This window comes from Clytia hemisphaerica, unplaced genomic scaffold, assembly GCF_902728285.1.
Source record: "Clytia hemisphaerica strain Z4C2 unplaced genomic scaffold, Clytia hemisphaerica genome assembly, whole genome shotgun sequence".
NCBI lineage: Eukaryota > Metazoa > Cnidaria > Hydrozoa > Leptothecata > Clytiidae > Clytia > Clytia hemisphaerica.
Window position 1 is genome coordinate 283,108 of NW_027104123.1, and position 11,144 is coordinate 294,251.

The following is an 11,144-nucleotide window of genomic DNA, read 5'->3' on the forward strand; positions in this document are numbered from 1 at the left end:
TCTTCCTCAGTGACTAAGACACATTCTGATGACTACACAAAGGCTTTTATTATTCTCACTCTCAGAACAAAGTCGTGGACTTTCGTGGGTGAGATGCGATCGTCATCGAAAAGCGGCCTCTTCTCTATCAAAATCAAAACAAGCCTCGTTTTCCAATACAGTAGTTTCTTCAAATCACAATCACACATTTTCACCAAAAGACCATCATCAATTCTGATACAAAAGCTCAATCTCTCAGTAACACTAGTCTTGTGAACGATACTTCAAAAAACAAGGTCTGCAATAATTTAATACATTTCGAGTAGAGTGTATTGAACGGTTGACATTTTCCGGCCTGGCATCCTCCAACCTACCCGTGTGGCGCATTATGCAACTTTTTAAAAACGGTGTCAATAATTATATATTTTCTAGACATGAGACGCCATCCAAGTTTACAGAAATGGTGGGACAACAATGCATGTTTTGACGAAGGCTCCTCATCATCGTCATCATCCAAAACTAAAAGGAAAAGGTTGCGATTGGATCGCCCAACGTCCTCCGAAGAAGAAGACATCAATCTCCTTCTTGATCTTCCCAAAAGTCCTGAGGTTTGTTCACTAGCCTATACTAGACGTTATGGATTTTTTTCTACGCAGTCATCCACTTTTTCGAATATTTTGAGCCCAGGTTTCCGGGCTCCAAACGTTCGATTTTTTATGTCACTTAGACTTTCGGAGCCCTTGTAGTAGGGAAAAATCTAAATTGCGTCAGGACACTTTGGATGGCTTTTTTTTCTTCAAAAATCGTCAAAAGTGAAACTCACCAAGAAAAAAATAAAAATTACTGGTTTTTGGTGAGGTACTCGCTACCCATGAGCCTAAAATATTTAGATTTAAACCTTCGTCGCAGATTTCGCTCTTTAAGCCAAATGTTATCCTTTGGGTAAAAAGTTTTTTGATAATCCACAAAAACACAACATGCATTTAATTATGGAGCGGCTTATTTAAGACTAATAAATAAGTCTCTATTATCAAATGCTACATTATGAGTTTCACTGAGATGTACGTTTGATGCCGGTTTAATTCCTTTTTTTCATTATTGCACCCCCATTAGCCTAACTCTATCTCTATCCCAACACGCGATTTTTTAATCACGGCGGTGTCGAGGAAAAAGCCGTGGTTGTCTGGTTCAAGCAAATCCCCATAAGACGAAGACTGTTTTTTAGTCGCGAAGTATTCGTGACCAGGGGGGGGGTCAGGATCCAGATACCAAACCGGGGGGTGGTGTCAATTTTTTTTTTCAAATTTCAAAAAGTCAAGTTGGTATTGATACCAAAATGAGGGGGTGGGTCCCCCTTTTTTCAATTTTTTCTGAATTTGAAATTGGTATCTGACTTAAAATGTTGTATAATGTAAGTATAAAAACTTATTTGAATCGTTTACACTATACCCTGATTCCATATAAAAGCATTCTATAATTGAAATTTATTAGCAGATCTTATAACTTTTTTAGTCGTGATAAAATTTTTCTGTACATAACGTTCATCATAAAGGCTATGTTGACTCTAGGCGTGCCTAATACAATGAGTTTTTTATCTAGTCTAGTTTATCATCTACACTCATTTTGTTTTTATAAGCATAACGTTTATAAGCATACTGAAGCTCAAATTTCCAAAAAAATTAAGCATATGCTAAGCATACCTTGAGGCTCAGCCAAAGAAATTTTTAGAATCATAATTTCCATAACTTCAGAAAATAACAGAAGAAATCATATGTTAAACATTCGAAATCAATAGAATGTCTTCATTTCTCTCAAGATTAAAGATAGGGGAAAATACGCGAAAATTTTTACCACCCCTTCATAATTTTTTTACCAAGCATAGGGTTAAGCATAGTCGAGGCTCAAAACTGAGCTTTACTTAAGCATAGTGAGCTTCAACCAAAATTTACCGTATGCTTATAAAACAAAATGAGTGTAGTTTTATGAATTTGATACATTTTGCCAATTTAGTTCCAGAAACTTAATTTACGTTGTGTTAGAATGAGAAAAACTTGTCTAAAGTGTGGTACATAATATAAGTGATTAATAAGAGGAATGTTCTTTGAATAAAAACATCTACAGATTTTGTTTAGCGCCCCTTGTATGCAGTATCCTATGCATAGAAACTTCTTGCATTTTTACTGATTGCCAATTTAGGGGGGGTCCCCCTTTTTCAGAAAATTGAGATTTTCAAGTTGGTATCGATACCAATTTAGGGGGATGGGTCCCCCATTTTTTAGAAAACGACCGTACGTTCGGCCAAAAATCAGGTCTCTAAAATCGGACCTTTACAGTGCAGGAAAAATTTGGCTGAAAATGGACCCTTATAGTGCAATTTTTTGAAATTTTCCGGGCAAAATTATTTGAAATTTCTCAAATTTTACCTCAAAATTTGGTATTTTCTCGAATTTTACACCCTTACAGTGCACTTTTTCCCACTTGCTCACAAATCAACCCTTACAGTGCACTTTCCAAAGTCCAAAAAACCTACCCTTAAGGGCCGCACGTCCGGTAGGTCACTTACCTGGAGTGCCCCCCCAGGCTTGTCCGCCGTAATGATATTATTGTTCACCCTCCTTCTCCGTTCAACCATTAGTTTATGAAGAGGCTACAAGTCTATATGATAAATTTATAGTCTTATTACTTTTTCTCAACCTCGCCCCCGTGTACTTTAGGCTTTGTTTATGTTACTAATGAAGTCCAGAGAATATTATGCTGTGTATTTTCAGTGCAGGGTTGCAAAAAATGTGATGTCGTTTAAGGGCGCCTTGGAGGGTATTTGTCCATCACCTTTTATGTATATAAGATGTGTGCGAGTATCTGTATCCAGTTTACTAGGCTATCTAAAGAAGAAGTAGGGGTTGCGATATGACGGGTATGTGCCGCCCGACTTTCGACCATCGGACACCCTTAGCGGGACTAAAAAGGAGAAGAAACAAAACTTTTGTGAATGTCATACCCTCTTTTGGAACTAATTTGACCAAATTCAATCTTTCAATTGGCAAAAAAAGTTTTTCTACTTTTCGACCTTTAATGGAATCTACACTTAATTTTCTGATTCTTCCAATCCTTACAGAGACTTGCAGGTGTAACTTCTGTAACTTCCTATCTAAGCAGTGGATTTGAAATCAGCGCTGTTTAAATATTTTATAGTGTGTCTCTATCTCTTTTCTTCAATTTTCAATTCTCCATGTTTAACTGTCTACTATTATAAATGCAGAAGCAGCCAACGAGCCCATTTCCCCGAAATATCGCCTTCTCTTTTCCAGGAGAGAGCTTTTTTTTGAAAAATGGGGAAAGAGATCCGATTTTCTAGGAAAGGAAAGACCTTTTCCTTAAAACTATCTGTTTCCCTGCTCCAGCTGACGACGTCATCAGAGAGAAACAGATCAAAATTTCTAGGAGATGACATAATAAATTGGGAAACAGGTTGGATTTTCTGGGGGAAAACAGATATCAATCACAAAAAGCAAACGAAACAGATGTCCAATTCCTTATAAGCTTGGGAGAACAGATCAAAATTTTAATTCTGAAAATTGTGGAAACAGACCAAATTTTCTAGGGAAGTTACTTTTGAGATTAAAGATTTAGGTTTTGAGGAGAAACAGATCTTCATTTCTAGGAATAAGTTTTTTGAAACTTTTGGCCAACAGATCAAATTTTCCAGGAAGGCTATGTCTGGGAAACATGTTTAAAAAAAGGTTTTCGATGGATGCTTTCGTAAAAATGGGTGCTGAGAAATTGTTGAAAAAGTTAATCGTCAGCATACTGTGTAGAAATAAAAAAATATTAGAAAAATTTGAAATTATTGTACCTGTACAGAGTGATCGCCTTTATGGGTCAAAGTTTCCGCGTTTACAAGTTTTCCGCTCGCTTTGACCTTTCTGGAAAATTTTCCTCGGAAACCCGTGGCTCGACACAAATTTGTTCCGCTTGGAACAAAAACAAAGGAAACCAAAATGGTAGCCTTTTGCAGCGGGTTTTTTTTTTAACATGTGTGTTTTTGGAGATTTTGCTTGTCAAAACTGTGTTTTCTCACAAATTATCCTGCCAACCTTTACAGTAAAGTAATAAAGTAAAAAGTAAAGCACTTCAAGAGGAAAGAATGGAGAACAGTTCTGATGTAGATTCAAATGATAATGAAACTTTCAAAGAAGAGGAGGCAGCAACAAACGAAAGTGAGCCAGATGAAGTTCCATCACAAGCAGTAAATCTGAACAATCCAAAGGCAATGAAGAAACTATTACAAATGTCTACTCCAAGCCCACAAGAGCTTGACCCAGATGAAGAATATTGTTTTGAATCAAGTACACTTTATGAAGATAAAAATGCGTTCATTTCAAAGCTTATTGATAAGATCAAAGAAAACCCATGTTTGTACGATCATTCAACCTTTGGGTGGCGCTACCCTGAAAACAAAAAAGAAGTTTGGGAGAGAATTGGGAAAGAGCTTCAAGTTGAGCACAGTGAGTTTTAATGATGATTGGGGGCCGTCGACAAACGATTTTCCTTTTTTTTAACGGCTTCTGGCCGTAAGGGGTGGGAGGGGGTCACTGCAATGCTGTTAAAAAAGTTTTATAAAAAAGGAAAGTCTCACTTACAAATTTCATCAGTCTAAAAAGTAGAAACATGTAAAGAAAGGCTAAGACCAAAGCAACCACACGACATTCACCTTATTCCCGGTCACCAATTAATACTTCGACAAGAAAAATGACTGGTCACGTGACGAAAGTCGGCAATTTTTCCCTCCGCCTCAGTTGACTCCTTGCTCCACCCATCCCGCCCTGACTTGCTGCGGGGGTTGGAGTTTCAAAATTGAAAGGTCACGGCTCAAAACCACATGTTTTTTCCGTGCGAAAAGAAGAACTTTGAGGATTACGAATTGAAAGAACATGGCGGCCATGGACCAGTGAAAGTATTTACTTTTGAAGAATTTTCTTGGCCGCTAAGACGTAGGGGGGGAGGGGGTCTGAACCTTAACGGCCTCAGGCCGTTAAAAAAAAGGAAAATCGTTTGTCGACGGCCCCTTGATGATATGATCACTTGGTGATATAATATAAAATTATCCTTGATTTTATGACACTCAATTACATTTTATTTTTACAATTTTATTCTATTTTTAAGGAAGTGTACAGTACAGACTATGTGCAAACTTAAAAAGGTCATTTTGTTTTGCATAAGATTTCCATTTCTGCACTAAGATTCCTCTGCCACTTTTCTACCGAGAAAAGACCCATGGTGGCCAGCGACCCTTGAGTTCCTTAAAATCCTTGAAACGTCCTTGATTTTATTTCTACCCTTGAAAATTTCCTTGAAAACCTTGAAAATATGATGATTTTCAGTAGACCCTTGAGCTACCATAAGTTAGTCTAATGTTGACATCCCTCTTCTAATTCCGACACCCTTCTTAAAGGTCAGAATCACTGATAGAAAAAAGATTTATCCCTCCCTGATTGCTAAGCAAAAAAATTGGTTTCAATCGGCGATTTCGACCTTCCTATTATCAATTTCTATGGGGGACCGTTTCTATCTCCAAAGAAAGTGTCGAAATTAGAAGAGGGATGTCGACATTAGACCAACTTACAGTATGAAATTTACAGCCTTGAAACCCTTGAAATTCAGAAACCTGGAAAAGATTTCAGTTTATTACTAAGAACCTTTCAAATGCAAAATTTTCCCCACTTTGTGGGGATAAAAGTATATAAGCGTACAAGGAAATCAAGCTATAAAGAAAGCTAGAAAATAAACTAACGCTATTGTTTTGGACAGATGCACGGTGACAGGAGGGGTCAGGGGTGCCAAGGCTTCCCAGCGGAGCTTTTTCGAGGGGGCCAAAACATAGGAAAATCCTAGCTTAGACAGCGCTTTGAAACGTGAAAAGGCGCTCATTTATAAAGAAAATTGCAAACTTTATTAAATTATTTTAAGAAAAATGTGACAAGTGCAGGATGGGAATCTAATGCAAAACGACGTTAGTAAGGATGTCATGTTGAATAATTAAAAATTCCAACATCAAAACAATGATAATAAATAAGTGTACGCTGTAATAATCATACACTAATGTGTCATTGTTTCAATGCTGGACATCCTGACTAGCAAAATGTCTATGCTTAGTGCCTTTTTTTAATTTTTAACTAAGATCTCCAATTTTATTTTCTCAATCTCTTTTATTTTAGTAACCCTAGAAAAAGAATTCAAGAAATTGAAAGATAATTACCGTAAATGCTTGAAACGTCGCTCAAAAGCTGAAAAGTCAAAAAATCAAAACAAACAGTTGGCAACTTGTAATTTCTTTGAAGAACTATCATTTCTTAAAGGTCACTTTCCACCTGCAAGTGATTTAGAAGTTAGAACTGAATCTATTCAAATACCCCAACCATCACAAAGGCAAGCAAGAACTAAAACACATACAAAAAAGTCTTTAACTTCTTTATCAATGAAAAAGTTTTCTATCCAAGAGCTGAATCCAAATGATATATCACAAACAGATATTGCACTAATGTCTACAAATGCATCAGAAAACAATGTAACTGCAAACAATCCACAGTCACTTACTCCTACCAAAATTGATCAAGTTGGAGTTGGAGAGCTGGAAACAACTAAAATGATAACTAGTGATAGTTCATTACACTCCACAAGTTCTTTTGATATTCAATCTGGACAGGCTGCAACCCCAAATGACAATACTCAGCTGTTGAATGTGAGGTACTTTCCAAGTGGTAAATTACCTAATGGTATGAATTCTACACATGAACCACCGGAAAAGAAACATAAACTCCACAATGGTAATATGATTGAAGCAGACCCAAATATAAAAGACACACACCAACTTTTTTGTGAAAGCTTAGTTGAACCATTGCGTAGTCTTTCACCAAAGAAAAGTAAACTTGCAAAAATGAAAATTATGCAAATATTATACGAGCTGGAAGAATAGCCTCGGATATGTTGAGTCTTACAGTGTTATCATAATGTTTTTGAATTGGATACGGAGAAACTCTTCCCAGTTTATTTAGGATTTAATTTTTTGGACATCTAGATATTAGCAACCTTTCTAGTTATATTACATAATTTAGTGTGTTTTTTCAATTAGAGTGTTTCATTTGAGAAAAATATTTAACAAGTTAAAATTTGACTTTATGTTTATCAATCAACCCTCTTTGAATAAACAATTATTTTTTATTTGTATTTTTCTTGTAGTTTGTGTATTATATTTTTGTACCAGTGGTTTACTGTAGAAGTACGATTTTTACATACTCTTAGTAAATAGTCAGTAAAGTAACAGCTAAACTGCTAATTTCTTTTCACTTTTCATTCCAAATTTTATGAGAAGGCCATTGTTTGAAAATTTATTATTTCAAAAGTGCAGATTTACAGTATCATGAAATTTAATTGAAAAATCACAATTACAAAATGAAACATGCTTCTCAGAAAAAAAATTTGTGATTAGGGGAAAGCTCATGAAGTATACTGTACACTAGGTATTTTAAAACCAAAATTGTCCGACCCTCCTAGCTGTGTTTTTAAAAATAAAACTATTTTTTTACTTTTCAGATTCAAAGAAATCCTGATGATACACCAAGTTCAATTGATATTCAAAGAGCTGAAAGTCATGCAAGTTTGAGATCTTTAGAAAAATCCAGAGGAAGCACAATGTTGATCAACCAAACACCAATTGATGATGGTAATTTTTTCTCATTCCCATTCTAACTATGCTTTTAAAAACCAAATAAAAATCGTCTCTTCCATGGTCGTAATCAAGGCTAAATCTTCTTAAGTATATTTTTCAAAATTGAGATGTTTTTAATCGTTTTGTAATTGAAATTTGCCTAAAGCCTAAAGTTTGTAGGTGTAGATTTTCAGCATAGATACGTGCTAAGTATTTTTAAAATTTAATGATAGCCTATTGAAACATCTGGTAGACTCGCTCAGGAGTCTAAAAGAACTATTTGGTCAAAATTTCATTTTTTGTTTTAAATTTCTAAATCAGAAATCCGTTTCATACACAAGCGCATTTAATTTGATCAATTTTTAAAGATAACTTGAACCAGCATTATTTTGGATAGTCCAATTTCTATTAAAAATTATCCTCAAATGAAATTTCCTGCTCCACTCTCGTTTAGCTTCATCATCTAAAAGTCTTGATATTCAAGCTGGAATTGACGAAGACTTGGCTGATCTTCCTGCAAGGTCAAGGTAAATAATAAACTACAAAGTATGTAGAAAATATTTTTATATATAATAATTTTTATAAAAGATTAACAAAAGAAAGTTTTTCAGGTTCATTTTTATAAGGATGAAATCTTTGATCTTTTTGTATATATGTTTATGGTTGAGTTCTTTACAATTAGAAAGTGTGAAAGTAATAAACTCTTTCCTAGTAAGAGGGTCATCAGAAGAACTATTGCTTTTCATCAGAAACCATCTTATTTTTTTTTTTTAGTCCACGTGTCTCAGGAATTGGAGCTCTTCCAGACATTGTAGAGGCTGATTTGGATGATATTCCTGAACTTGATCCTATACAGGAAATTGGTATGTTTTAAAATTAAAGTTTTTATGAAACTGAAATAATTTTAATTATTTAGCAGAAGACTAAGTGTTAGCTCCTCAGAAGATTCCCCTAAGTGTATCAAAAGTGCCTTGTTTCCTTCTATTTAATTTTGCGTCGTTATCTAACGAACAAAATCAAAAACTAAAATCACCTTCTTTTAACAAGCACCTGCTCTTGAGAGGCGACTAATGATGTCATTTTACCGTTTGCCATGACAACTTAACAAGTCCTTCCTTTAAAAAAGCGATTATTAACTCAATGAAGAGTGTTTGCTAAATTCTCACAATTTGAAGTTTTGTCATGTTTTTATGTGTTAGCCCGCCCTACTTCTTCGAACTGAGGCATCTTTGAAAAGGGCGTTTCACCCAAAATCATGCACATTTAAAATGCACTGCAACACTTAATTGAGGAAATAGAACAGAAGCACTCACAGAAAGTTTTTGTGTTTGCATTATCATTTTGTATGAAAGTGGAATTACTGTAGTTCAGCAAGCTCTCGATACACTTATAACACATAACATCTTTAGATCAAACATTGGTCAATGATCCAATTCCACCACCATATGATACGGATATATCGGATAACCAACCACCACCCTCACTACCGCCCATGATGGAAGATATGGATGACCTTGACCCCACCATGGAACAGTCTTTCTTCACCATTGGAGATGATGATGACCACTTGCCTAAACATCTTTCTAAATATCAACAGTAAGTTTTATTAAATATGGTCCTTTTTGGTCACCAGGTTGGTCGGTTGCACGTGCGTGGTTGGTATTTTACAGACCGGTCCTCTTTTTAGAAAAAAGTAGATGTGTCCTATTTGCGGCATTTTCTAAGAATGTTAACGTCATCAATTATGTCGAAATTTTTACCAAAGATGTCAGTTCAATTCAACGGTTAAAAGTAAAGGTAAAAGCTTGGACTTGTAATAAATTCCTATTCTACTCTCTTATCCCGGCCTATTTTTTTTGCCAGACTTTGTTTGATTTCCTTCTGATTATAATATTCTTAAACACATAAAATGAATCGATTACCATCCTTAACACCCCTTCCCACAGACCCGGTATTTTGCAGGGAGGATTGGTTTATTTGATTATTTTCAGTGGGGACAAAAATTGAAGTATAATTTCCACCGGGGACGATATTTTGGCCAATTTTTCTAGTGGGACGGGGTCCTAGTGCAGTGGGTCTGTGGGAAGGAGTTGTTCCTTACCTTCAAACAATTTCTGTAATGTTGATATTTGTCTCCTTTCTCCAGACGCGTAGCATCAGCCACCATGACCACGTCTTCAGCTTTGAATGCAGTTAGCTTCTTTGAATTGTTTCCTCACAAATCGACTCGAAGACGTGATGCAACTTTAGCTTTCTACACTTGTTTAAGTAAGTATTTGTTTAATGTATCTTGATCGTTTTCTATTTGAAATTTAACGGTCCTTTATAGTTATTCTTCAAAGAATTTTTTACAACTTACAAGATTTTTATACACAGCGCTCCTAAATAGCAGAATTTTAATCATGTGCAAGATTCACCTCTTACTTTTTGACCAGGTACAAACATTAATAAAGATTCCAGCCACAAAACTCTATCTGAGTTAAAATCTATAAAGAATACTTGTACAGATATGCATAACCTGCCAGGTCATAATAATCCCGGTTTATTTTTTGGTATTTTCATTTATATTTAATATTTATTTCTATTTTCAGATTTAACCAAAAATGGTTTGATTGATGTCGAACAGCGAGAAGCTTTTGGTGATATTCTGCTCTGGAAGAAAGCCACGTGATTTAGTTTAAATCCTACTGTTCCGGACGTTGCAATTATCGTATGGGTAATGTGTGGTAGTAGTGGAGATTCAAATATCATGATCACTTCACTTAACTTGATCAAAGTTACCTAGAAAGCGAGAGGCTTCATTATCAAAATATCACCAACTCAGAAGCTGCTGAGAATGGTGGTCTGGTATCAGTGTAGTTTGAAAGTGGACGAGTGATATTTGAAACCTCTTATGTCACTTGACTTTCACTGTTGCGGAGATTATACACCGTCCAATTGTTTATTGTTGATGAAAATGTTCAAAAAAGTTATGGTTGAGAAAAAAATGTTGATGGTTGAAAAATTTGTTGAACGGTTAAAAATGAGTTGAGAATATTATTTCTTAGATGTTTGAATATTTTTCCTAAGGAAATTCTTTTTGGTATTCTTAGAATTAGATTTGTAAATTTTTATCATTGTTTTAATTGTATATAATTGTACCATATCATAGTGTCTTTTAAAATTGAAATATTATATATTATATATATATTTGACTTCGCATATAATTTTTGTACATACACACATTATATTTTAACCAAATTTAATTTTTATGTTCCCCTTTTATTTTTTCCTGCAGTTTCTCTTGTTTTTATGTTGATGAGGATATTCTGAATGAAATTAGTGATGATCGAATAGTATTGAATTTCGTCCGATTGTAGCTGCTTTGAGAATGTTGTTCAGAAAATTCTCTTTTTGTTTGAATGTTACGTTGGATATAGTGTTCATTACTTACATAGGTAGTATTTTTCTTAGGTATTTA

General features: G+C 34.9%; 2 protein-coding genes across 2 annotated transcripts in view; both read left to right on the forward strand.

The window, feature by feature from the left end:
* LOC136813573 (double-strand-break repair protein rad21 homolog) overlaps positions 1 to 10,547 on the forward strand; it is a 29,255-nt gene extending 18,708 nt beyond the window's left edge. The window contains exons 13-19 of the mRNA XM_067070078.1: positions 412 to 587; positions 7,570 to 7,699; positions 8,139 to 8,211; positions 8,459 to 8,547; positions 9,094 to 9,280; positions 9,831 to 9,952; positions 10,276 to 10,547. Coding sequence (XP_066926179.1) covers positions 412 to 587; positions 7,570 to 7,699; positions 8,139 to 8,211; positions 8,459 to 8,547; positions 9,094 to 9,280; positions 9,831 to 9,952; positions 10,276 to 10,355 — 857 coding nt within the window. The 3' untranslated portion in view covers positions 10,356 to 10,547. The remainder of the gene's footprint in view (positions 1 to 411; positions 588 to 7,569; positions 7,700 to 8,138; positions 8,212 to 8,458; positions 8,548 to 9,093; positions 9,281 to 9,830; positions 9,953 to 10,275) is intronic.
* Positions 3,900 to 7,078, forward strand: LOC136813585 (uncharacterized). The gene is made up of 2 exons (XM_067070086.1): positions 3,900 to 4,484; positions 6,195 to 7,078. Exons 1-2 carry the CDS (start codon positions 4,124 to 4,126, stop codon positions 6,950 to 6,952), a joined length of 1,119 nt encoding a protein of 372 aa, XP_066926187.1. The 5' UTR covers positions 3,900 to 4,123; the 3' UTR covers positions 6,953 to 7,078.
* Positions 10,548 to 11,144: the final 597 nt, after the last annotated feature.

What these genes read in the sequence shown, in the direction of transcription:
- LOC136813585 (XM_067070086.1), top strand. Translation starts at nt 4,124, where the DNA reads ATGGAGAACAGTTCTGATGTAGATTCAAATGATAATGAAACTTTCAAA. An exon ending in AGAGCTTCAAGTTGAGCACA is followed by an intron (nt 4,485 to 6,194) that starts GTGAGTTTTAAT and finishes CTTTTATTTTAG; the next exon opens with TAACCCTAGAAAAAGAATTC.